At 41.5% G+C, this 27,242-nt stretch overlaps 3 protein-coding genes and 1 pseudogene across 4 annotated transcripts; 3 read left to right on the top strand and 1 right to left on the bottom strand.

The window, feature by feature from the left end:
• Positions 1-368: 368 nt before the first annotated feature.
• On the bottom strand, positions 369-1,940 carry LOC133914001 (uncharacterized). The gene is made up of 4 exons (XM_062357168.1): positions 1,644-1,940; positions 936-1,532; positions 622-777; positions 369-392 (listed from the first exon to the last, which is right to left on the bottom strand). The coding sequence occupies exons 1-4, from the start codon at positions 1,938-1,940 to the stop codon at positions 369-371; spliced, it is 1,074 nt and encodes a 357-aa protein (XP_062213152.1).
• A 2,895-nt stretch (positions 1,941-4,835) lies between these two features.
• On the top strand, positions 4,836-12,360 carry LOC133915177 (magnesium-chelatase subunit ChlD, chloroplastic). The gene is made up of 15 exons (XM_062358238.1): positions 4,836-5,159; positions 5,715-5,893; positions 6,074-6,158; positions 6,238-6,554; positions 6,712-6,835; positions 7,775-7,867; positions 8,489-8,584; positions 8,841-8,996; positions 9,382-9,579; positions 9,891-10,046; positions 10,226-10,333; positions 10,522-10,656; positions 10,733-10,894; positions 11,067-11,187; positions 11,973-12,360. Exons 1-15 carry the CDS (start codon positions 4,911-4,913, stop codon positions 12,056-12,058), a joined length of 2,265 nt encoding a protein of 754 aa, XP_062214222.1. The 5' UTR covers positions 4,836-4,910; the 3' UTR covers positions 12,059-12,360.
• A 201-nt stretch (positions 12,361-12,561) lies between these two features.
• Positions 12,562-18,764, top strand: LOC133915176 (uncharacterized). 2 transcript variants are annotated; one of them, XM_062358236.1, is made up of 10 exons: positions 12,564-12,917; positions 13,089-13,187; positions 13,368-13,511; positions 13,960-14,919; positions 15,049-15,976; positions 16,099-16,346; positions 16,518-16,624; positions 17,239-17,389; positions 17,657-17,809; positions 18,185-18,764. In XM_062358236.1, the coding sequence occupies exons 1-10, from the start codon at positions 12,879-12,881 to the stop codon at positions 18,320-18,322; spliced, it is 2,967 nt and encodes a 988-aa protein (XP_062214220.1). In that variant the 5' UTR covers positions 12,564-12,878; the 3' UTR covers positions 18,323-18,764. The 2 variants fall into 2 exon arrangements, with proteins under 2 accessions (XP_062214221.1, XP_062214220.1); XM_062358237.1 differs by lacking the exons at positions 17,657-17,809; positions 18,185-18,764 and having other exon boundaries at positions 12,562-12,917; positions 16,518-16,629; positions 17,239-17,377.
• Positions 18,765-19,573: 809 nt separating this feature from the next.
• Positions 19,574-25,615, top strand: LOC133915175 (AP-1 complex subunit sigma-1-like; annotated as a pseudogene).
• The last annotated feature ends 1,627 nt before the right edge of the window (positions 25,616-27,242 follow it).

Below are 27,242 nucleotides of genomic sequence, written 5' to 3'. Positions count from 1 at the left end.
CTGCTGAGCATCATCAATAACACACATATTCTCGTGTATTTTCTGCTTAGCATCATATACAATTGCCAACTTGGCGCTGATGTAGGAGTCAACTTCTGAAACCATCGTGGAAAATTCTTTCGCACTGCGGCCAGTAAGAAAAGTTCTGGCACCAGAGAGTAGATCATTCAGAAGCGGAACTTCCGTAGACTTATCTGATGTGCTGCAGTGGCTAGGACCAGCGAAGATAGCTGGATGATGCGATTGGTAGCACGATCCCACCTGACTCATGAATTGTTAAGAAAAATAAAAATATAATGTAGCTGTGAGGTTAAACAGATGGAGGATGATGTAACCATATTAATAATATGAATGTAACCATATTAAAATCAGTATTGTAAACGTGTTTTTCTCTGATACAGCCACAACATGTATGAAGAATTACGGTTGAATATACAGTTAAAATATGGTACCATTTTCTTAACCATATTCAAAACAACCATGTAACCATATCAACAGCATCCATAAAACCATATTAAAAATATATACGGGTGTATTGACAATAAAATTATGGTTCTAGATTCTTAACCATATAACAACATCCATGTTGCGGAAATTAGAATTAAACTAGATAAATAGTACCTGAGTACCACCATAGACCAATTTTCCATGTCTGTCGGTGAATCTATCATGCATTGTAAGGTGCTCAACCTTGTGTTTGTCAAATAATGCTGCACGAGGGATTGAAATCCTATCGCCTTTGTTCAGCTCGTGATTGAGATTATCCAAATAATATATCTGTTACGCAAAGGAACAGCAAACAAATTAAAAGAAACCAAAGGAAATATTAAAATAAATGTTATGCCGAAATTTGAACTAGGATTTTATTACTTCTAAAGGGTTCAGTGCCTCACCAATAGATATGGGGAACAACCGGATATGGTCGGGTTAATGACCTTACAATCACGACGTTGCCATTGAGAAGCCGCTGCTCTAATGTCCTCAACAACAAGCTTGCACCAATCAACTTCACCAATCTTGCTCATATCCATAGTAAGTCTGACATCGTTGTTCGAAACATCATATGATGATGTCGGGAACAAAAGCCTATTAAACACTATCATGAAGAAACACCTCAATGACAACTCATCCGCAAGGCCCTTGGAAACTTCAAGCTTGAGCCTTTCGATCGACAATTTCTCACCAAGCATATCAAACAGATCTTTTTTTGCATTTGTAATCTCCTTGGTCTTGGTAAAGGTGAGCTCTCCACCGCCAATTGGTAAACCAAGAACAATGTGAATTGACTGGGCAGAAATTGGGAGTATTTTATCATGAGATAAAATAAGATTCATGTGAACTATATCAATATGATCCATAAGAAAACAGTAAAGCTCGCGACTCTCGACAGCATCAATTTTGATTTCCAGAAATTTGCCCCATCCAAGACGACGGATTTCTGCCACTTGATCATCAGAAAGTGACCTGATGGCTTCCAAGACATCTTTTGGATTGCATCGAGACATGAGCTTACCCTTTTTACCATCTTTACCCTAAGGTATGCACGAGAACATATCGAATAAGTCCATTGAAAAATGTAACAGTAATTGTATGGTCAGATTAAGGATGTAATTAACAGAATGTTTTGACAATATTTTTTTTACCCTGATGGTCTGTGTCTCAGGACGGGGTGAACGTGATGAATGTCGAGTCGCAGAAGCCAGCCTCTTCTTCGGAGGGATTACTGGGGATGCTTCGGCGTCCTCAGCGTGACGTTTGCGTGATAACGGAGCCTTACTGATAGCTCTTCTCTTTCTTGGCAATGGGTTAACAAAGTCGCCATCATCTGTTGATTGTTCCTGTTCAGTATTGTGGGCCGTGCCAGATTTGTCAGGACCTGAACCAGCTTCCTCAGAATTTGGATATTTTTCTTCATGGGCCTGATGACCAACAACATTCATGTCGTAATAAACCTGGCTGTTCATGAATGCGACACGGGTTGTGCGCTCTGGTATGTGATCAATGCGACGCATCTACGGATAAAAAATGACAATGATGTCAAACTGTAGCAGGTGGGTATTAAAACAATACCCTATGAAAATGTACAAATTTATACATATTCCGGATGGAATGCTCCACATTGCATCTAATATACTAAAGTATGACTTCTGAGAACGAAAACCGGATGATAAACAATAATGAGGTGGGGTAAAACTACCTAATCTGATATAAAATCGTTGTCAGGGGTTGAACAAATCAGCAAAATTTATAAGGCAACAAAACCATACAACTAAAAACTGAGTAGAACCCGAGAATAGATTTTACCTTTGATTGATTATCAATCGGATGCCCAGTGGTAGAGTCCATGGCGCCGCTCGACGGAGGAGAAGCGATGCGGCGGAGCAGGATCACGAACTCACCCTCTACGAGGTGGCGGAGGAGGAAGAAGGCGGCGGCGGAAGGTGATCCAGGCGGCTAGAACGTATGATGAATCTGAAGAATTTCCGCCGGAACCCTAGGAACTACGAACGAAGATTGCGCAATGACGAGAAAATAAAAATGGTAACCGTAATGTGGTAAATGGTAAACCACCCCAAACCGCACTAAGCAGATGGCGCGGTTTCCAAAATATTCGGGGAACAATAACAACCCAAAAAAATAATAAAAAAGAAAAATTGAACAATCGTGTTTTAACGCTCTAAACATGATTGAGTAAAAGTTTTAATGTTAAAACATGAATGACAAAACCGACAGGGCAACATTTTTTTGTAAATTGTCCTGTCGTGAATAAATAACGTATATACGGTTAAAACAAATGAGTAAATACGAATGGGTAAGGTTATGTGCCGCAAGGGGGACCGTGAAAGAATAAAATATATATGGTTATATTATCTAGTTCAGTACGGTTATGTGCGGGTTCGGCGTCAACATGACTGTCAAAGGTATGTTAGACGTATACGACCATATATAATATAAAATTACGGTTGGGAATCGATACAGGTAATTGCCACGTCGAATCGTTAAATAAGAAAGAAATATACGGTTGAAATATGAATGGAACACGGTTGCGGTTGTTTTGATCTGGTTGTTATATGGTTACGGTTATAAAGATTAAATAATTACGGTAAGGATATAATACATAAACGGTCGTAAAACATAAAATTTTATGGTCGTAATAATTGCTGGATTACGATTACTGGTTGGTTGGCGGGGTTTCGCGAGATTGGTCTGGGTCGGGGGGGGGGGGGGTGGGGGCGGGGCAACATTTTTTTGTAAATTATCCTGTCGTGAATAAATAACGTATATACGGTTAAAACAAATGAGTAAATACGAATGGCTACGGTTATGTGCCGCAAGGGGGACCGTGAAAGAATAAAATATATGGTTATATTATCTAGTTCAGTACGGTTATGTGCTGGTTCGGCGTCAACATGACTGTCAATGGTATGTTACACGTATACGACCATATATAATATAAAATTACGATTGGGAATTGATACAGTTAATTGCCACGTCGAATCGTTAAATAAGAAATAAATATACGGTTGAAATATGATGAAATATGAATGGAACACGGTTGCGGTTGTTTTGATCTGGTTGCTATATGGTTACGGTTATAAAGATTAAATAATTACGGTAATGATATAATACATAAACGGTCGTATAACATAAAATTTTATGGTCGTAATAATTGCTGGATTACGATTGCAGGTTGGTTGGCGGGGTTTCGCGAGTTTGGTCTGGGTCGGGGGTGGGGGGTGGGGGCGGGGCTCGGGGTGGTTCAGGGCTGGTCTGGGTCGGGGGGGGGGGGGAGCGGTGCGACCGGTGCGTTGAATAACTATTTTTAGCGCAGGGAGTAGAATAGAGAATATATATATATATATATATATATATAGAAAAAGTTTTTAAAACCGGTCAAAACCTAAAAATTCCACCATGCTCCAGCTGTTCCTCGTGTTGCTGTTCCTCGCGAATCCCTTGAATCACAACCGTAGATCTAGCGCATCCAATGGTGCTCATCTATGCACAAACCTACCCTTAACGGAATAATAACATCCCTTTTTCTGAATGCGGCATGTTTTACACGAGGAACAATGTGTCATACAAGAGAGGCATTGTGTAAAAAGGAAAAAAAAACGTGTATGGAAATACCAAGACACATGTGATATGTCCAACTTGCAGCGTTGTATTCAATAGGATTTGTCAACCCCTGCTGCCGTGCCTTAGTACTATGCTTATCGTATTTGTACATTGGCATGGTATTAAAATCGTGCTCTTGTTTAACATGTGGATTCGCGAAGTCATTTTTACCCTTTTTCTAACCACGAACATGTCACGTGAAAACTATTATTTTTTTAAAATAATAGTACAACTCTAAATATACACCACCACATATACACATATTAAAGATGCAGAGTTTTAAAACTAACGAATTCACTATAAACATCTCGCTGTGAATAGATATATTGTCCACCACTAATTTTTTATTTTCATGAATCACCTAAGAAAATAATTACCTCATTAACTCTCTACTGAGTTTTATCTGTATGGTTACCCACATGGAACCTTAAATTTTTTTATATGCGTCTTATAAAAATAGATTTTTCTTTTAATAATAAATAATATATTCGTCGATAATAAAATGTATACAGTAACTTTGTTAATCTTCAAACTATATATTTTTAATCTTCAGTAAATACTGTATGCGTGTGTATAGTGATGACGGAGCGATACACATGTTGCAATGAGGTTTAAAAAAAACATGTTGTAATGAGTTTTTTTAAAAAAGACTTGGTAAAAGAAAAGCTTTTTTATCAAACGGCCGTGCACTCTGCACGGCCGAGATGCGTGCGACGCGATTCCCGTTGGAAAACCAGGATAAGAGACGATAGCGCACGCCCACACACACACTGACGCACGAGACCGCCTCCATGGCGACGGCCACCGCGCTCTCCACCTCTCTCCCGCTCCTCCGGCCACGCCGCCTCCCTTCATTCCCCTCCACCGCCGTCTCCCTCCCGCCCCGCGCTGCCCGGAGGGGAGAGGCCCGCCTCGCGGCCACGGCCTCGGCGGCCTCCGAGGTCCTCGACTCCACCAATGGCGCCGTCCCCGCCGCGAAGAGCGGTGCGGCGCGCGGGTACGGGAGGGAGTACTTCCCCTTGGCCGCCGTCGTCGGTCAGGTGAGTGGACTTCGCGTCCCTCTCTCCGATTCGTGTAGTCTGGATGCCGGCGTGCAGCTGATCTCGTGGTTCGATTGGTGGTAGTGGTAGGGTCTCCCGAGTTGGCTAGGTGGCATTTAGTCGAGTGAATGGAGTGCTCGTGGCGTTTCCGAAATGGATTGGGTTAACTGGCCTTGGTTTTCTTTCTATTCGGTTTCGTTGTGTTGAGTTAGTGCGAGCAGCCACGGCAATCTAGTGTGGCTTGGGGCAGAATTGGTAATCGGTGTTTAAATAGCAATGCTGTTTTAGTTAGTTTCGAACTTTGGATTGGACAGTAGTCGACGGTTTAAGAGCAATCTGTGCCTGAAAAACATATGCACAAAATTTGAAAATGTGTCTGTGAAAATATCAAGAACATTATCATGATTTAATCTGCAGTGATGCTATGTGAAGCTGAAAAAACTAAAACAAATCATTTCAAACCATAGTTTCTGCCCATCGTTTCCTACATTGAAGCATGAACCCGTCTATAACTTTGTTTTTGGTTGTAGCTTGTGAATTCTTGTGACCTTGCAGGATGCAATTAAAACCGCTCTGCTGCTCGGGGCAATTGATTGTGAGATTGGAGGCATTGCCATCTCAGGGAAGCGCGGGACGGCAAAGACGGTGATGGCTCGTGGCTTGCATGCTATGCTTCCACCCATTGAAGTAGTTGTAGGATCCATTGCGAATGCCGACCCTAGCTTCCCAGAAGAGTAATGCCCTTAAATGCCTTATCCAATAATGCTAAGGATTTCTGCTTTCTTCATTCAAATTATTCTTTTGATTTCAATAAGTCTCACATACTACAAATTGTTACTACTCTATTTTTTAGTTGTTTATATTCATTTCTGAAATGTGTGTCAGCTCATTTGATTGAGTTCCTATTATGGCAGATGGGAGGATGGTTTCGCTGACCAACTTCAATATGATGCTGATGGTAATGTCATAACTGAGATTATCAAAGCACCTTTTATTCAGGTATAGCATACCGACTTAGTGTTATGATATTTCTCCACAACATTGTTAGTTTAATAATGCTCCTGGTTCCTCTTGACAGATTCCACTCGGTGTAACAGAGGATAGGCTCATTGGATCAGTTGATGTTGAAGCATCTGTGAGATCAGGAACTACTGTGTTTCAACCTGGTCTTCTTGCTGAAGCTCATAGAGGTGTCCTTTATGTCGATGAGATAAATCTTTTGGATGAGGGCATAAGCAATCTACTTCTGAATGTCTTGACTGAGGGAGTTAACATTGTGGAAAGAGAGGGCATTAGCTTTCGTCATCCCTGCAAACCACTTCTAATTGCTACTTACAACCCGGAGGAAGGATCTGTACGTGAACACTTACTTGATCGTATTGCAATTAATTTAAGGTACTTTAGACTATGAAAGATTGATTGCTTATTCACCTTTCTATAACCACGTGCAATTTTTTTTTATTTGTCATGGATTAATGTTGTCAAACACAAGGAAATTCTCAATGCACTTTTGAACTTAGTTTTATCATCGCCATATTGTTCCTTGTTGCAGTGCTGATCTTCCAATGAGTTTTGATGACCGTGTTGCAGCCGTGAATATTGCTACACAGTTTCAGGAGTCTAGCAAAGAGGTTTTTAGAATGGTGGAAGAAGAAACTGAAGTTGCAAAAACTCAGGTACTGGTGATGAAGATAGTTAGCTAGGGTTGTAACTGTAGTATGCCTCCTTTATCGAAACCAATACATAGTTTCTTTTTGTTTCTTGTTCTTCCTTTTTTTTTTTGCACATACACAATTCTCTTCATGACATTAGATAGCCAGCAAATCAGTTCTTGGAATATATTTAGGGTTCATTAGAATGCCAGCCACATCAAACAACCATGATTACAGCAGAGAAACAAATGGCCACATGAAAGCATGAAAATATATTGAACACAATGCATGCCGGGGCTTTAAACTGTGGAGATGACATGTTTATTGGTATCTTGCCACACGATAAAATATTATTTTATCGTGATGCAATAAAGTGAAGGGGATTGGATGAAAAGAATGTGGCACCCAGGACTTTTAATATGAAAAAATGATGGAATTGCCTGTATTTTTCCTCCTTAACCACAAACTGTTGAATAAACACATAGCCTTCCTGTAACATGAAGTACTTACGCATAATTTTATGGTATGTTTCATTTTGAATTAGCCTTAAAATGTTACTAGGATCATCAATGACTGTATATGCAATGTGTTAGTGCTGACTGCCACTTTAACTGGAAATGCTATACTGCATAAGTTCAGAATGGTAACAAGTTTTTCATTCTTTTCACTCATTATATTTTGTTGCTGCTAAAACATACTTTATACATGACAGTGATATTAGACAAGTTGATCGCTAGGATTTTAGGATCATCTGTACAGAAGTAGGACTTCTACTATTTCCACACAATTTTCCCGCACCTTCGCAGTCTACATGTATTTTCAATGCTGTATGCATTTTAATCCCAATGATATCCCCACATGCTGTAATATCATAATCGTCGTATCCCACATTTTAGATTATATTTGAGTTGAAAATACTGCCATGTACTGTTCATCTCACAAAGGGAACACATGGTCACACAGATAATTTTGGCAAGAGAGTATCTGAAGGATGTTACTATTAGCACAGAGCAGCTCAAATATCTTGTCATGGAAGCTATACGAGGTGGCTGTCAGGTTAGTTACCTTGTTGGGCCTTGACGTTTCACATCAGCATTACTTTACTTTAAGCACTCTGTTGGACTTGAATGTGTGCTTCTAAATATCATCATGAATTATTTCGCAATTGCCTCCATGTTCTGTTGTTTGCCTGTAGTCACAACCTAGGTGTTTGTTATTACCTTGCTCAGTGAACTAATTACTTGTCATAATCGTTGATGTCATTCCAATGGTGTTTATTGCAAACCCTCATGTCAATATGGCCTTGCACTGTTGTCTATATATTATATTTTTCTGGTGTCCATCATGCTATTTGTGCAGTCACATTTCCTTTTTAAAAAAAAACAATAATCATGATTGTTGGTGTTATGAATAGGGTTTGATCTGATAGCATGTTATGAATAGCACTTGTATTCATCGTGAGGGCTCTAGGCCCATATATATACATGTACAAGTGTGGACAAATGTGCAGAAAATCCCTTATACAAATGGGGAAATACAAAAAGGCTAAATAAGCTATATATACATCTAACAGTTGGGACATTAATGCCAATTTATTAAAGTTAATACTAAGTCCGAAAGTCAATATGTGTTCTAATCAAAGCTGAAAACATACAAGTTTCTGACACTTACCTGCAGGGGCACCGGGCTGAGTTGTATGCTGCTCGAGTGGCAAAATGTCTTGCTGCTATGGAAGGACGTGAAAAAGTATACGTGGATGACCTTAAGAAAGCTGTTAAGTATATTTATGCCTGTGAATTCTTCATTCTGTAATACAGTAAGATACCCCCTGAAATTTTAGTCAATAAATCTTTGTTATATCATATCTTCACTTGACTGTACCAAATGAATTATACAATGTGGCTGCTTATTAAGACCAAATGAGAACATAGCAAGTACTATGCACACCACAGCCTTTATTTCAAAAAAAAAAAAATAAGTGGTTTCTCAATAAAGTTAGACATTTGACACGTTTGCCACCTTGTTGCAGGTAGAGCTAGTTATTTTACCTCGCTCAATCCTATCTGATAACCCACAGGAGCAGCAGCAAGACCAACCACCCCCACCCCCACCCCCACCCCCACCACCTCCAGAAAATCAAGATTCTTCAGAAGACCAAGATGAGGATGAGGAGGATGACCAAGAGGTTGATTTGTAGTATTAAAATTATAGTGTGGATTTTGTATCCAGGGGTTGCGCCGTCCCCATTAGTGAATTCAGCATGTTGCAATGCTTCAAAAATTCCTCAAAAATATCATGTATGTTGTACACATAAAGTTAAGTTATCCTACAAGAATTTAATTTCAAATTCACCCTAGATGTTAAGAAACAAAATATACAAGGAGCCAATCCGGCATTGTTCATCATGTGCTAACAGTACCACTTGTGCTTTTTGAAGCATTGCAACATTTTGGATTAACCGTACTTTTGCTAAAGGGGACACTGGATACCCTGGGCACCAACCAATTTTCCTTAAAATTAATACTTGCTGCCTTATTCATTTGTTTTCTCATAACCATTTTGTTGGACAGGATGATGAGGAAGAAAACGAACAACAAGACCAGCAGATCCCCGAGGAGTTCATATTTGATGCTGAAGGGGGCCTAGTAGATGATAAACTCCTTTTCTTTGCTCAGCAAGCACAAAGACGACGAGGAAAAGCTGGACGAGCAAAGAATGTCATATTCTCAGAAGATAGGGGCCGATACATAAAGCCTATGCTTCCAAAGGTTTCAAATTTTACCTAGTCAACTTCTGTAATTTAAATCACTTGATTGTTCTTGGGTTAATGCATCCAAGTTTGTGTTTGCTTTTCAGTTTAATGGTAGCAGTGCTTTCGTGCTTCTCCTTATCTGGAGTTCAATGCTGATAGTGCTTTTGTCTATTGACATTAGTCTGATACCTTTTGGCGAGTTCTGCCATTTAATGCTAAATCAAGCACCGATACTTCATTGTTCCTTTTGCATCCATTGCCTACCTTACTGAATGATACCCTTGTCACAAAATGGTTTCTTAGTCTGAACAGTTAATTCTGTTGTAGGGTCCAGTGAGGAGGTTAGCTGTTGATGCCACGCTTAGAGCAGCTGCACCATACCAAAAACTGCGCAGAGAGAAAGAACATGATAAGACAAGAAAGGTTTTTGTTGAAAAAACTGACATGAGAGCCAAAAGAATGGCTCGAAAAGCAGGTGCTCTGGTATGGCTCTCTGTCTACTTTGCTTGTGCAGTTTTATGGGGGTTATGATTCTCGCATACTTTTGTATTGTATTATCTGTTTGCTTTTGTCTGCCCTGGTTATGTAGCAAACATGACCGCCTGGTGCTAGCCTATACATGAGACTTAACAGCCCCTCTGATTGAAACTGTTTCTTGACAGGTCATATTTGTTGTGGATGCTAGTGGTAGCATGGCTCTGAACCGCATGCAGAATGCGAAAGGTGCAGCATTGAAGTTGCTTGCAGAAAGCTACACGAGCAGAGATCAGGTACAGCAAAAGAAAATATAAGAGTATGATATTTGCATTTACTTCATATTGCATGCCCTGTAAGTCACCTTCAATTGTGCTTCCCTTGGATATACAACCTTTTTTCTTGGGTGGTCATGTGGATTGTTTGTATACCATCGATGCTTAGATTGACTAACATTAGCTTTGCATGTTGGTTTTTGTCTCAGGTTTCAATTATTCCTTTCCGTGGAGATTATGCTGAGGTTTTGCTTCCACCATCAAGATCTATAGCAATGGCCCGGAAACGTCTTGAGAAGCTACCATGTGGTGGTGGTTCTCCTTTAGCTCATGGCCTCAGTACAGTAAGAACTAAGCATTGCCTTGAATTTTGCTATAGACTATGTATTAATCTGATGACATAGTGGTTTCTTTTTCAAGGCTGTCAGAGTGGGTTTGAATGCTGAAAAGAGTGGCGATGTTGGACGTATCATGATTGTTGCAATCACCGATGGAAGAGCTAATGTATCACTGAAGAGATCCACTGATCCAGAAGCTGCAGCTGCTTCAGATGCACCAAGACCTTCTTCTCAAGAATTAAAGGTGCTACCCCTTTGCTAATATCTACAAAGTAGTATGATACGGAAAGTATCTAGTTTCATCAATGATGGAATATTGTGACTACCCTTTCAATTATTTCCACTTCCAAATAGCTTTCTTAAGAAGTTTATGTTAACTACTCCGAAGCTAATATGATTTAATCGTCCTTTCCAAGGATGAGATACTTGAGGTGGCTGGCAAAATATATAAGGCAGGAATGTCACTTCTTGTCATTGACACTGAGAACAAGTTTGTATCTACGGGATTTGCCAAGGAAATTGCCAGGGTTGCCCAAGGTATGCTCACTTGCTCAGAATGGCATGTCTATCTAACGCTTTTGAAACCATTTTCTTTCTTTCTTTCTTTCTTTGAAATCATTTTTTACTATTACTAGTACCTTTATTGTCATTATTATTTTCTCATCATCTTTTTAGTTGGATCTTATGGGTTTCGTCTCTAAGCTACACCAACTTGCTTGGGACAAAGGTTTTGTTGTTGTTGTTGTTATTGCTTTCTTTCTTTAAAATTAGTATAATACCATTTTCATGGTAATTTGAGTAGAGCATAACCTTGACTTGGCCCCTGTTTTTGAGAGCAAGTTGTGAACTACCTTACTGAAGAGAGGCAGGAAGGCACGACTGAAGGGGCGTTAGGACAAAGAGATCCTAGACTAGGAGGAAGAACTTTGGGAGAGAAAGACTAATTTGCTATTTTATAATTGATTTAATTTGCTATTTTATAATTGATTCCTCCAAATCCTCTATTTATCGTGACGCAAGAGCTAACAGATGGTAACCAATCTCTAATATAGATAACAAGGAATTTTTATCTCTATATAATATAGATGAAAAATGAAACTATCACACATAACAAGGAAACATGAACCGAATATCCTGAAAGTCCAACCTTCAATAACAAAATATGCTGCTATTGTTGCACATTTCATGGCTTATGGCACACAATGTTGCAGATGACACGAGTAATACCCGCCATCTACATCACTAAGCAGCAAAATATTGTAAGCTGTTCTTTTTTTCCTGCCGAACTGTCCTGAATGCAGCCTTTGTCTTGCTGTGCGCAGGAAAATACTATTACCTGCCAAATGCTTCAGATGCCGTGATTTCCGCTGCCACCAAGACTGCACTCACAGACTTGAAGAGTTCCTGATTTTCGAGCATCGGCACCTATTTGCTGTACCTTCTGATATGAGTGGTGAACCTTCATTCGTGCAGTAATGTGTGCAGCTGTGTTCAGGTTTCGTGTAACTCGGGTGCATTTCTGCTCTTTTGACCAATTTTGGTGTAGTTCTGTACCATGAGATAAAATTCTGAGCGTGACATTGTGTAAAGATGAAATGCCCTCAGTTCTCTTATGGTTGACAATGTAAATCTGGTGCTGCTGGGTACTCCATTACACGGAGCAATGATGCATTTTAAGAAGTTAATACATATGTCTTGTTTGGTAGAACTCTTGGGTATCTTTAGTTCCAAAAATTTGTGGAGCCGAAGCTCTATATACACTGAGTGTGTTTGTGTGAATCATTTTGTTTTCATTTTAAACTAAAAACAGCTGCTTAAACCACTTTATGACATGAAGCGTAGTCTTGTCAAACAGGGTCATAATTTATAATGTGATTAAAAATGGGAGACCCAATGCTAAGGAATCTGGCGCTGTTGGGTGCTGCATCTTTTGACCTAAACAGTCTGTAACAAAAGAAAGCCTGAACACAGACAAGGGTTAGTTCGTGTAGCGAAAACTGATACAGTACCAGTAAGGGTTAGTTCGGGCCCACTTGTCAGCCAGTACTGCGGAAACCTTCGTTCGTCCCCTTTCCCGCGGAACCACCCGCACTTGTGGATTCTGGCGCGGGAAGAGAGACTTGTTAAATCAGTTAATTAAATAAAAAAATCGAAAGGAAAGGAGAAGACCCTCGCGCCCCGCCCCTTCCGTCCTCCCGTGGCGGCGGCGGCGACTGTCCCCGGCTGCCATGTCGAGCTGCAGCTACCACTCCCCGCGCTTCTCCGAGGTAAACGCCTCTCTCTCTCTCTCTCTCTCTCTCTCTCTCTCTCTGCCGAACGGTTGAGTGCTTGTATTTTTTTCCTCTTGGCATGGATGGGATATGGTTCTTGAACAAGATGGGAACTGGGGAATGCTTCCGTTTTTAATAACATTTTCGTATTTTCTTTGAGTTGTTCAGGATATTGCTTGGCTCCCACAATGGCTTCAGCCGCATCGGCCGCCGACTGTTGGCGGACACCGAAAGGAGACTACCGGCGTTTTATCTCCCTCTTGTGAGGTGGTCCTCTTATTTCTGCATTAATTGGTGGAGGATTTGTCGATCTTGAGCTGCTATTATTTTTATTTGATTGGAAACGGCGTATTTAGTCCAATCTGAATATCTAATGTATATGTATCCGTGTTTCTTGGTCCAATGTCAGTTATGATCTGATGTCTGGGTCTCTTCCTTGAGTTGCAGAATTGTGTGTTTATTGGAGACCCTTCACATGAGCATCAGAATTGTCAGAATGACATGGTAGATGCTGGTGGTTACAGTGGGTTCATTTTGCGCTTGTCGGGAGATGAGGACACACCTGCTGCAAGCACACCAATCAGCAGCAATGTAAGATTAAGATGCCATTGTTCTTTACTTTGATCACATTCAACCTTGGCAGTACTAGTATGTAAAACAGTAAGCTTTTGTTCTGAGATAATACAGTTGTTTGTGCCCAGAGTGTACACTTGCACAATCTACTTATCTTTGTTTCGCCAATGTTCTCGTGAAGAGAGAAGTAGGATTTTTTTTTGTTTTCTATTACATTTTCACCTCTACCACTGATGTTTGTTCCTTCATTTTGAAACGTGCATTTGATTTTTAGTAGCATGATGTCTGTTATTACTTTCATGAAAGTATCCACCTTTATGGATTGCATATTGAGTTCTGAAGTTATAGTATGATAGCTAATTTTGGTTGATGATAACCGAATTATGTTGACCCTTTCTCTGCACAGCGCGAACAAAATCTTCTTGTCTTGTAATGTGATAACGTCTTAATTACTTCCCCTCTACAGGTACTACCTTTCTCTTTGCATCTTTCTTCAGAAAGTGCTGCAGAACTCTCCCTAGTTGAAGGCAATGATAATCCTCAGGTACTAAACTCTGGTATGTGCAAAAGTCCATATCAAGGCTTTTGTGCAGATGGTCAGGAAGAAGAGGTCAATGCTGTGTCCCAGAATCAGTTTGAAGCTAAAGATCCTCAAGCTGATAAGCTGCCAGAAGTCTGTAAAGTGGTTAGCAAGGAAATCAATAAACCACTTAATGCAAGCAGACATAAAAAACATGATGTCTCTGGAGGAAAGGTTGATGTTCGGAAGCTCCGTAATGCAGATGAGAATGATGCGATTGAACTATCAATTGCTGCATCTGAGGCCATGGTTATTGCAGAGATGATACTTGCTGATTCTCAGTCTGATAAATTGGCTGCAGCTGCCTTAGAAGCCGCTCTACATGTGAAAGAAGCCCGGAAACAATTGTTCTTTGAGGAGCCAGAACATGCTTGTGGATCCTCTGAAATTGATCTTGACGAGACTGATTGGCTTGCAGAATTGGATGAAGCTGATATGGGTGATGTATTCCAAGATGTTGGCCTCTCTCTTGTTCATATTGCTTGTTCATATCAAGATCAAAACACAGGCGATTTGAAGCAACAAAACTCCCAGCCTAGTTGTCCCCCATGTGATGCAGACACACACATCTTAGAGAGTTGTTCTTCTGAGAATCAAAATAAAAGATGGAATAACCAAAATGCTGATAGTACTGACCACATATCTGATTCTTTTGCAAATAATCAGTCAGCTGGCGTGCTACCAAATGAACCAACTCCAAGCTATGATTCTGTAAAGCAAGCAGCTCTAGGTAAAACAATTTCATGCTCAAGAAATAAGAAAACTGGTCTCCAGGTGTCGGCTCAAAACAATGCTGCTTTGCATGGATGCTGGCAGCCTCTAGTAACAAATCAAAATATTCATAAGGTAACTTAATCAAAAAATTTGGCATCATATTGTATCAATGCAAAACATCACCATAATAAACTTTGTCAAGTGTTGTATCTTTCTCATCTGCATTCTTCATCTTCTCATTAAATGTACATTTCTTTCCAGCAAGGTGGAGTTGCTGCACAGATGATTGTTGGTACAAAGAAGCATGTAAAGGATTTGTTCAACAAAGAAACTAGCTTCATTTCTGAGTCAATTAGCATCGATGAGTGCTGTTCTACATCTAGAGCAGCATCCATGGAAATTATCTCGTCTTCTAGAGCATCCTTTCATTGCAAAACTGAAGGCTTTTGTGAGGAAAATGAAGGTGCTGAAGCTGAAGAATTGTGCCAAGTAGTATGTTCGAGCTTGTCACTTGTTGATCCTCTATGTTCCATTGTTCCATGTAGCATATCTTGCGATGAAGGTCCCAATAGCCAGGCTCCTGTGTGCAAACAGAATGAAGGCAATGAGGGTCTCACTAGTCAGGCTCCTGAGTGTGAAGAGAGTAAAGGAGAGGAGAAAGAATTTATGTATCCCAAAGAATCGCCTAGGATGCAAGACCTGGATGGAGAGGCTGGTCCATCTTGTGTTCCTTTAGTTAAGTCACCAGAGTCTAATGTTCCATTCAGGCGAAGGAAATACAGTTCACTGAGGCCTTTTAGCACAATAGCACCTAAGTCAAACATGTTGGGAGGTACTTCAACTTGTAATGCTGATGTGGCTGTTTGTCGGCAAGAGAGATTCACACCAATTACTTTAAATAAGAATATACAGCGTGTGCAAGCAACTAAACAATTCACAGAAAATAATGTTGAAGCTGGAAGTTTGCAAGATTTCACTGTGGTTCAGAAGAAGCCATATTATTCTCAGGATGCCAGCGAGCATCAAATCAGAGAGCAACAGATCTCACGGGAAGTTTGTCAATCAACAGTGAATTTGAATGTTGGTAAACAGTACCTTAAAAGAAAAAGAGTCCAATTCTCGGAAGCTAAACTTTGTAGCAGAAGAACCAGGAGCAATAGAAGGATGCTAAGTAAATCTAGATTCAGTCGTAAGTTTTTCTTTTACAATAAGTTTTCAATATTTTGAGATATGTACTCTGATAGATCCTGAGAGCAATACCTGCAGAAACATTAGATCCATCTGGTAATCCTCACTTGTGAATCATTGCAGGATCAGATAGCAGAGTAGAAGAGACACTGGATACCTGTGAGTACATCGATAGTAAAGAAGCCATATTTCAAGGAGTAGAATTTCTGTTGACTGGATTACATAATCACAAGGAGAAAGAAATTGAGTCTCTAATCCGAAAATTTGGAGGTTATGTTCTTTCCAAGGTGCCACAATTTCCACTTGATAAAAGAAAAAACATGGCTGAATTTCCAAGCTGGAAGCCTCCCACAGTACTTTCCCCTAAAAAGGTTCGCTGTTTCAATTCCTTTCAGTTTTTTTGGTACCATCTGAATATTATCATGTGTCTTTTACAATTACATGCTGTAGGAATCATGAGAATATGGTCACATGCATTTCAAATCGTCCATTTATATTTGGACAGTATTTCTCTAATGTCTCCCAGGTATTTGTTGCATCAGGTATCAACAGCTAAGTTCTTATATGGTTGTGCTATTGATGCCTGGATGTTGAATCCCAATTGGCTCTTCGATTCTCTTCAAGCCGGTGTCCTGTTGCCACCTGGAAAGTAAGGCAAGCTACTAGCATCACTACATGTTATTAGAAGCTTTTGTGTATCCTTTGAAAAATAGTCTTTTGAATTGCTACTGCATCTTTATTCATGAACGGACTCACTGTTCCATACCTTTCTTGGAGTAGTCAAGGCAAAATTACCACTTATGCTATGGTTATGACCTTGCCATTGTTTGGTAGTTCTCTGAAGTACCTCGAAAGCCTACATGCTTCTTTCTTTTCATAATTTCAAGCCAAATTGTTTTAAGAAGTAAAAGATATTTTTCATATTTAATAGTCTTAACTATTCTAACTGAATATCAGCCATCATAGGCTACCTAATAGTTACGAAGTGGTTCTCTAACAGTGACATGATTAGTCATTAGTTTAATTTTCACACTGTAAAAATGAAAACTTTAAAAAACTTTGGAAGTCTAGATGCTTTTAGGTCAGTATATTGAAGGCTGCTCAATTTCTCTTCTCAACATAGTAATGGCACTTCATTGTAGATGTTGTACGTGTTAAACTTCTTTTGAGAAACTAATAATTTTTGCTATGTTGTCCATGCTAATACGGTAATAATCTTCATCCTTGATGCTCAGTATTTGCTATGTTATATCCTTTTCGTAGGTATTTAATTCGACAAAGGAGTGCTATGAAGCGTAGTTTGGCATTTGGATACTCACTTCACCCAAAATGTAATACATTGATATTTGATGGAGTAGGATTTTTGATCCATGGAAAACTCAGCTTCTGCTCAAAATTTTCCAGCATTATCAAGGTATGTTGCATGCAATAATAAAGAAAGCAACAAACAACTAGGTGATGATGGAACGCCTGGCAATCAAACTATCTCAAACTATATCCCCATAGGATTCTGTGAATCGTAATGCACCATCTTATTTTAAGAGCCATCTCTTGTCATATTTCACTTCGAATATTTTTAGAAGAATTATACTTGATGAAGCTGAGCTACTAATTTTCATTCCAGTGATCATTCAGGTGTGTATAGCTTGTTCCCTTATCTAATAGCATTTGTTTTCCACAGCATGGAGGTGGCCAAGTTTTTATCTCTCTTCAGAGATTAGTTCAAAGCTTGAAGGATGGAAGTACATCACATGGAATCATTCTTGTTGCAAATGAAGCAAGTGCATCTCGTCATCTAAGCCATTGCGGGTTGGAACATGACATAAAGACAGCGGTTAGTGGAATTTTTAATGTAGTATTCCCGTTCTGGATATCAGAATCGAACATAGAACAACTGTAGCTCAAAGGCATACACTTAATCTTTCTATATGTCTGCATCATAGCCGTGTAGGTAGACGCAGAGGTATAGCTCATCACATACATCCTAATCCACTATTGACCTTCTGTTCATTCACATTTTCTTCTTGGCCTTTTTATGAAGAAAAATGCAGTGTTTATAATCTGAAAGGCTTTAGGCTTGCTTTGCAGCTGCCAGAAATAAGCTAATGATTTACACTCTACAAAACAGGAACATCAGTTTCACCATTTGAATGGTTTTATGCACAATTTACCATTTTCAGTGCATCTAATTCTCATTTTTCCTTTCCAGCCAGCAAGCTGGATCATAGGCAGCTTATTTTCTGGTAAACTTCTTCCTTTGAAGAAAGACCGCTGTGCTTCATTCCGTCGAATCAAGATGCCATCGTTCCAACAACAGCATGTATTTGATATGAGCCAAGAAATATGATCTGCCACATCACACTGCTATAATAATCCCGTGAGGAACTCAAGTAGTTCTCACTGCCCACATTATAGATGAGAAAGGATTACCTACTGCTCATGGAGAGTTGTGCATAGTATTCATCATTTAACTTGCCTTGTCCATTCATTCTGTGAGACTTGGTTTATCAAGAGCATGATATTTACTGGAGTATGTCCGCACCTTAATAATTGGCAACAAAGCAAAATTTGTGCAGTCCAGAATCAGTTACGACGTTGTAAGTTGTTCCTTAGATGTTGCGACTTGTAAGTTGTAAATACAAATACCAGACCATCTAAAAAAAAACTAATACCAGAGAGGATATTTCCCAGTTCTCATTCGCAACAGTGGAAAAGCATTGATGAGTGTTTCCTTGTAACTGTCCTGATCTGCATATCTGTAAATTGTAAGATATTGACTGATTGCCTCATTTCTTTCAGACGCGATCATGTTTTGTTTCACAATTTGAGATATATGGCAATGAGTGTTGAATTCTTTCAGTCCTGTAACATCATGAATTGTAATGTTTTGGGATTTTTTACAACCGGCTACAATTGAAGAACAAGAAATAGGATCAGATTGAACTGCATTACTGTCATCATCCAAATAAGCAGTTGCTTTTTTTGTAAGAGAGCCAAATCACAAAATAGGCATCTTTTTTCTTTTTTCTTTTGTAAAAGGAAAAAGAAAAGAAAACTCATTGCGAGCCCTCTGAACTTCTGAAGCCATCTATCTGATGCTGATGCACGTAGTCGCAGGGATGTGGACATGTGGGCCCCTCCCCGTGGACAGACTCCACCCATTGGGCCCGCGTGAATAGACTGCGAGGGATGCCGATTGCGTTCCTTTATCTCGACGGATACCTATTCATATATTAATTCTTTTATCTATTTTATATTAAATGGCTACGATAAACTACAGTAAGTTACTAATTTTAAATCGAGCGAAAACAAGAGTGTTTCATTTGACAACAGCAACCGTTGGATGAAAATATAATAACTGCTAAAAAAACTAATTTATAAGTGAACAATATTTTTTTATAATAAAGATATACACATTTCTGTTGCATGTCAGACAAAAATCTCTAAATAAGTACATATAAAAAACACACACAGATCGAACGATTGGATAGACAGTACGTCAAACGAAACGAAACTATAATTTCAGTCCATTAAAACATAGGAAATCCGTAAACTATATATGCGCATATAGTAGTGGAATTTTCGTGATGAAGAAATTAAACCGCTCGTGAAGGCCTCAACCCCTCACGTTTCGCGGGCGACCGTCTCTTGCCGGGGTGGCGATCACCATCGACGACTCCTCAAAACTAGCGTTAAATCTTCCTCGGAGAAAGATAAGAGTCCAACCGACCGACGCCACCGCGAATCATGGTGATCCACCGCCCCAATCCTGTTATAAACGCATGCATTTCATCTTTGTATTTGATGTTCTTTTCGTGCGTGCCTTCTTGAGGATTAATTCCGTCCATCCAGGAATGATTTTCCTCGGACGGTTTCGTCAATGGTTTCTTGATCGTCCCGGAAAGGTTGCTCGAGATCTGTAACCTATTGCTGGATTAATTTTCGAGCGCGTATTCCAGAACAGATTCAGAGAGGAGCTAGGGCCGAACTAATTCAGAGTGGGACGCGCGGGGCAACGAGGAGTGGAGCCGGCCGTGCAGCCCCGCCGCGCGCGCTTGAGGTCACGCGCAGCCAGCGTGGGGAGGCTGGACATGGCGGCTTGATCCGTACCGCGGTCGAGCGATTCTTCGTATCACCTCGGACCGCGGCAGCTTGCAGCGGCGGTCGCGGTAGGTGGCTGCTATGCTCCCTCCCCATCTCTGGGCACCGCGCACGCGCTCTCGACGCGCCGGCGCTTGCCGCTGGAGCATCTCCGGAGGAGCTAAAGCCATGGGCGGCGCGTAAAACTGGCGGAGGTTTTGGACGGCCGGCTCCTTCTCGCGCCCTTCCGCCGCCGCCGTCCTCCCCGCCGGAATCTGGAGGCCCTGTGCCACCCATCTCCCGCTCAAGCCCTGACATCAACCAGCTCCACACACATCTCACCCGCAGCAAGGACCGGAAGGCGGAGACGCGCGCGCGGTTCGCCGCGTCCGAGCGGAGCGAGCAGCCGCGCGCTCGAGCTCACGCGGCGGGTTGGCATGACAGCTTGATCCGGGCATGTGCCTGCTTGCAAACTGGAGATTGGGAAGTTCAATTCGGGCATAATGGGAGGGAAATGGCACGGTTTTCTGAATTGGAGACCGTAGAAAATATATGTTAGAACATGAGTGTGTCTGTCAGCTTAATTTCCTTGTTTATCTGTCACTTCCATACTGAAGACAAGAGAATTCCATGTAGCAACATAACATTTTTACTTTGTTGTCAGATACATTTTGTGCCTCTCATCAGCAGGCAGGGGAAGGTGAGGCTGGCAAAATGGTACACTCCATATCCACAGAAGCGGAGATCCAAGGTATGAGTATGAGTACGTCACCAGGTTTTTTTACCTGCAGTTGATCGTTGTCTTGGATGGACCCTTTTGAAACATTTTTGCATGCACCCGGTGGTGTAAAACGAAAGACTCGACCACATATTTCACTTGCTTTCATTGAAAAGGTTATCAAGGAAGTACGTACGCTCATCCTTTCAAGAGGCCCGAAGCTGTGCAACTTTGTTGATTGGCAAGGGTACATAGTTGTGTATAAGAGGTGGGGAGCTCTACAGAATGCTAATTATGAAATGCTATTTTTGATTGTTAGAAAGCAGTGAAAGCTAAAGCACCTGCAAGTTTTATCTATCTGAAATGAATCATTGCGATATTGCTGAATAATATGTTCTTGTCAACAATGCGCCATCTGCAGGTACGCAAACCTTTTCTTCTGCATGTGTATTGATCCCGCTGATACGAACTGGAAACTCTTCAAATTATCCATCACTTTGTTGAGATATTGGACCGGTATTTTGGCTACGTAAGATCTCCCACGACACTTGCTTACTTTCCCAGTTCTTGGACTCATTTTGCTTTTTCTTTATGAATGGGAAGACTCATTTTCCTTATGGCTGGTGTCTGTGTCATTTGCAGGTCTGTGAACTTGACTTGATATTCAATTTCCATAAGGTGCAAGTTTGAGATGTTAAAAAATGCCTACTTCTGCCGATCATATTTGCTACAATAACAAGACATTTCGACCTTTTTTTATGGATTTTCAGGCGTACTTTATATTGGATGAGATTTTAATTGCTGGTGAACTTCAAGAATCGAACAAGAAAGCGGTACAACGTCTAGTCACTACGCAGGTAGCTTATTATCTTGGATACGCGAGGGAATTGAGTATCAAGTAGTTAATCAACTGGAATGATATTTACAAGCAAGCCAAAACAGCGAGGATTTGTAACTGCACATATTACCCTGATTTTATTTATTTATTTATTTTGTGCTAAGTGCTCTACAGTGTCAACTTTTGTTGAGTTTAGTGAACTGGCAAGAAACAAACCTTAGAAAATGCGTATGATAGTCCTTATTTCAATTAAACCGCGTGAGTTTCTTGGCAGTACAATGAAAAGGATAAGCCAACACAGCCATGTACTCATATGAAAGCACTACTGAGTGCTGCTAAGGATTGGGCTGATGATCTATCATGGCATCGTGGAATAAGCTGGTATTTTTGCAGGACTCTTTGGTGGAAGTCGCAAAGGAGGAGGCAAGCTCATTGAGCAACATAATTGCACAGGTTACCAAGTAGAGCACTTGTCTCTTGTACAATTATTACTCTCACCTCAGGGCATGATAGTAATTTACTAGTATAATCAATACTATATAGCAACAGTTTCATTCTAAATTTTCCTTGTAGTTTTCCATTGTTCCATCTCTGCATTTAGTTCAGAGACCTGTGTCGTTCTTTCTTTTTCTTCTGTTCTCTTTTCTTTTGTTTTCCCATCTGTTACAAGGGAATGTGTTGTTTTCTGCTCTCTTACACAATATCAGCAATTGTATGAATATAAAATAATGCAATAATTCGGCTACGGAATTCTATGGTACCAATTCACCTAGTTACCAAATTCTATGGCCATTCAGATCTTTTCAGCCTCCTCGTGTTAAGATATCTTCTTTTCCAGATTTTTTTTGCCTGTGTTTGTGGGTTTGGCTTGTTATGGGAACATAAAAAGGGAACATGCCATCATCATGAGCCTTCTTTTCAGCATGGAATGGTTTCCCATCAAAAGTTATTAGCACTTACTCAAAACTGGTTCCTGAGCTGAGCTCCTTACTCAAAAGTACATAGTTTCGTTTGCATGGATCTGTGTCATTTGTCGGTAAATAAAAGATAAACTGCTCGACCACAGCATTGTCATCAACCTATGCACATTGCCTTGAATATAGAGTACTGCAATTTCAAATATTCCAGAGAAAAATGTTTCCTACTTTCTCCTTTATGCTCAAAGAAAAACAGATTTCTCATGTTGGACAATGTAGTGGCTTTGACCATTCGCAGATCAATCTATACAGCTGAAAACTTCACCTGAAAAGTTCTTATATGGATTTCGGGAGATCGAAGACCAAAGCCCTGTAATTTGCATCTCTTCATCCCATATATATTCAAGATCTGTTTGGAATATGAGAACCAAGACTATGCATAGGTGGTTAGTGGAGGTGTTTTATTTCCTGCCTATCTGGTATCAAACTTTAGGTTTTCTCATTGTGTATTTCACCGATGTGAAATTTAATGAGGTGTCTATAGTAACTTTGTTAATTCTTAAGTTTCGTATCTACAATTTTTAACAGATGTTGTGTGAGTACGTGCGAATGTGAGTTATACCGATGTTTCTAAAAAAATGATGTTTGTAATACAAAATTCCGCATCAGACAATTCAGTTCCTGTGTTCCAAGTAATAAAAGTAATTTGCTAACCAAGTATATAGCACAAACGTAGACTCTTCTATTAGTTCTATAGCTTTTTACATCGATTTAATTTAATTGGCCACCCAAATTAGGTGGAGTGCAACAAAAAAGGCAGAGGAGAGGAGCAAACATTCCCAAAAGTTGCAAATGCAAGTGCAGCAGGAGTCAACAGCAAAACAATCCCGATCCATCCAACACCACCACCACCGGGTCAGAGTCCTCCGACGGCGACCTGGCAGCAGGTCGGCACCATCCCGGCCGTCCAACCGCTCTGCTGGACCGCCGGAATGCGATCTCGGCATGGTATCCCTAGCTCCCAGGACTCGTTCTCTCTCCCCCGTGACGGGTCAACACGCGGGCCACCACTCTCTAGAGCACTCAGCAGCTTCACTTTCTCTCTCTCCTCGCCCTACGCATTCTCTCTCTAGAGCACTCAGCTTCACTTTCTCTCTCTCCCCAGAGCCTCCCTCATCTGCTTGTTTATTTATTCGTTCTCCCGGCTCTCGCTCATCACCCATCCACCCCATCCCATCTCTCCTCATCCATTAATCTGCTTCATTCTCTCTCTTCCAGTCAAGTCCTAGGAATAACACACTGCAACAACTCGCACCACCACTACCGCTGCGCAGTAGCTGCCAGGCTCAGTGCGTCTCGCGCGTCTGCCATTTGAGACTTGACGAGGACCTGAAGGATTCGCAAGAAGCAGCTCTCCAAGCGAGGCGCGCATGTTTCCGGCAGAAGTGTCCGCGCTGGCCGGCGCCGTCGCTACGGCGCGGCAGGGCGAGGGCGGCGCCGTCGTGCCGATGCTGCCGCCCTTCTTCATGGGCTCCATCTGGCCCGCGGCATCCGGCGCCGCTGCCGCTGCCTCCGAGGAGGACGATGCCGCGGCAGCCGCCGCCGCCCACGACCGCGCGCTCGCCGCGTCGCGCAACCACCGCGAGGCCGAGAAGCGCCGGCGCGAGCGCATCAAGTCGCACCTCGACCGCCTCCGCAGCGTCCTCGCCTGCGACCCCAAGGCATAAACGCTCTTCTTGAATTTGCCAGTTGATTTGCTGAAAAAAAATCTTTCCTTGATTATATTTCTGGTGCAAAAACAGGCCATGCATGCGTGGGATTAATTCGATAATTTCTCTGCATAATTGAATATGCATCTAGCTTGCAGAGTAGCTGCATGCTGTCTAACCAAATAGCCAGTACGTACATGAGCTGATGATGGTGTGATTAAAGCTGGGTTTGGGAAAGTAGAATGGAGCCTTCCTATTCATTCCTATCACACTAGCTTAGGCTAGGCTAGGGCTCATTTCTTTGCCGGCTTGATAGTTTATCTTCATGATTTTGATTGGAGCATATGCTTCTTCTTTTGCCAAGTACCATGTTTCCAAATTGAATTACCTAAGATTTATAATCTAATGTTGATTCACTTACACATCCTTGCATATGCATGATTAATTGATGCATCAGCATGGCTAAGTAATCGTCTAGGGTTTGTGGTTCGAGCTAGCTTAGTTGTGTAAAGAAGATGGTTTCTTGATGGGGGTTTGTTTGGCTGGTTTGTGCAGATAGACAAGGCGTCGCTGCTGGCGAAGGCGGTGGAGAGGGTGCGCGACCTGAAGCAGCGGGTGGCCGGCGTCGGCGAGGCTGCGCCGGCACACCTGTTCCCGACGGAGCACGACGAGATCGTGGTGCTCGCCTCGGGCGGCGCCGTGTTCGAGGCCTCGGTCTGCTGCGACGACCGCTCCGACCTCCTCCCGGAGCTCATCGAGACGCTGCGCGCGCTCCGCCTCCGCACGCTCCGCGCCGAGATGGCCACCCTCGGAGGCCGCGTCCGCAACGTGCTCGTCCTGGCGCGCGACCCCGGCGCAGACGTCGATGGCGGTGTCACCGGTGACGATGGGTACGGCCGTGCTGACTCGGCAGGCTCCACCGACGGCAACGGGGGCGACCTCCTGAAGGAAGCCCTGAGGGCTTTGGTGGAGAGGCCGGGAGCCACCACCGGCGACCGGCCGAAGAGGCGACGTGTCTCGGACATGAACATGCAAGCGGCAGCCTAGCAAGCCGCCGGCTGGCTGATCATCAGCCGTAGCTCAAATAGCTAATTGCATGTTCATGTCATGGTACTAGTTCCATCTCCACGTTTGGTTTTGTGTGCTAATGAGTTGCTAGCTCTCTACATGAATGACTATTCTTGAGATGCCATTAGGAAAAAAAATATATACTAGTATGCTACTATTAGGGTTTGCTTGAGCTTGAACCATTGTTGTTCCAAAGCCATTGCAGACCCACCCCTAAAATAACAAGAGTCGGGCAGCAGAAGGCAAAGTGTTGCAGACTTGTTACCCAGCTGATTAAGCACAATATATATATCAATATTGGAAGCTTGATAAGATCACAAGTTTTTTCCATTCACAACCAATTTCAAGCAACATCTGAGCATGCCCATTTATGCATTCTGATCATGTTATGCAGCCATGCATGCATGCCAATAAGTCCTGTTCACCATTCAAAATGTTTGTACCAAATGCATGCAAGCTCAAGCTATCTTCATGTCTTGTAGTACGACTCTTGTGACTAGCTTGTGAGTGATTGGAATTTGGAATGAATGATCTGGGCTTGTCTGAATGGAGAAGATGGGAGGAGCTAGGAACAGCCAATGATTGCTTGTGTGTGCAGTGCACAGTGTGGCATGCAGTGAGCTCTCATGACATATGAGTGCATGAATGAATGCATGGAGCTTGCTAGGATGAGGAGTTGTATATGATGCCACTGTCTGTCTGGGGAAAGGGGGGGAAGGTGATGAGCTTTTGTTTCTTGCTGGTTTCCTTCTGTAACCTTGCATCGTTCCTCTTTGCTTTTGGAGATGGAGGAGATCTCCATGTCAGGCTAGCTACTGTGCTGTGCTATGGCCTTGCTTGCCTCTCTCTGAGGCATGCAAAAGCCAGGATGGCACTTGGTGGGGACAAAAGGAGGTTGTATGCATGCAACTTCAACTTGGAACAAGAGCACTGCTGTGACGTGCTTTCTTCCCACACTAGCTGGTTGCTGTGGCTTGCAATGGCAATTTTGCTCCTTCACATGTCACATGCATATCCATTGGAGTAGCTTGTACTGCTTGTTTAGGCCATGCATTAGAACTATACTTAAGTTGGTTATAGAAGTAAAAATAATTTTACCTACTGACGATGAAGCACTCTAAAATAACGAGTTTTGAGATTGACATACACTGCAATAGAAAATTGCTTGGAATATTTGTATTATTTATATTTCTTTATCAGTTACCTTTTATTCTCAACTAGATATATATATTTAATATATATTCAATTGGTCGGAGCTTCCAAGCGTTATAACATGAAGCTTGTTTGGACAGCTTATGCTGAGCCAAAATGCAAAACGTTTGTTTGGCTTCTCGTGTAAGGGAAAATTCTGACGGTTGAAAATTTGGCAAGGAAGGGCTGGCTACACACAGCTTTGTTCCCTATGTCACATGGCAAATATGTATGTCACACATCTAGCAAAAAATTGTCCCTATACGAATCATGTGTGATGCACCTTATCTCTTTGGTTTCGATGGAGTGATCTCCCTGCTCTTTCCGACCACAATAGTGTTCAGTCATGGTGGCAACACGCACATATCAAAATTGCAAAAGAAGGCAGGAGGGAGTTCAATGGAGCTGTCTTTTACTTTTGGTGGAACGTTTAAAAGGAAAGAAATCGACGTATTTTTCAGGGACAATTACTTGACCCGGAAACAGTGACCATGTTGACAAAAACAAATATTGATCAAAGGAAAAGAGTTTGGTGTCAGTGGTCTCCTATGTAAGGGGTTAGTTTATTGTAGTTTGTAGCTCAACGGCTGCTCTTGTTGTCGTAGTTGTCTTTTGTGTTCGTTGCTACCCGTGCTAGCTGGTGGAGTTTTGTTGTGATGGACTTCTCTCTTCTTTTAATAAAACATGGCAATCCTCTTGCCATCATTCTTCAAAAAATAATATTCAGTATAAACTTCCGAGTTAAT

This window comes from Phragmites australis, chromosome 4, assembly GCF_958298935.1.
Source record: "Phragmites australis chromosome 4, lpPhrAust1.1, whole genome shotgun sequence".
Classification (NCBI taxonomy): Eukaryota; Viridiplantae; Streptophyta; class Magnoliopsida; order Poales; family Poaceae; genus Phragmites; species Phragmites australis.
This window is presented reverse-complemented; position numbering and strand designations above follow the sequence as displayed.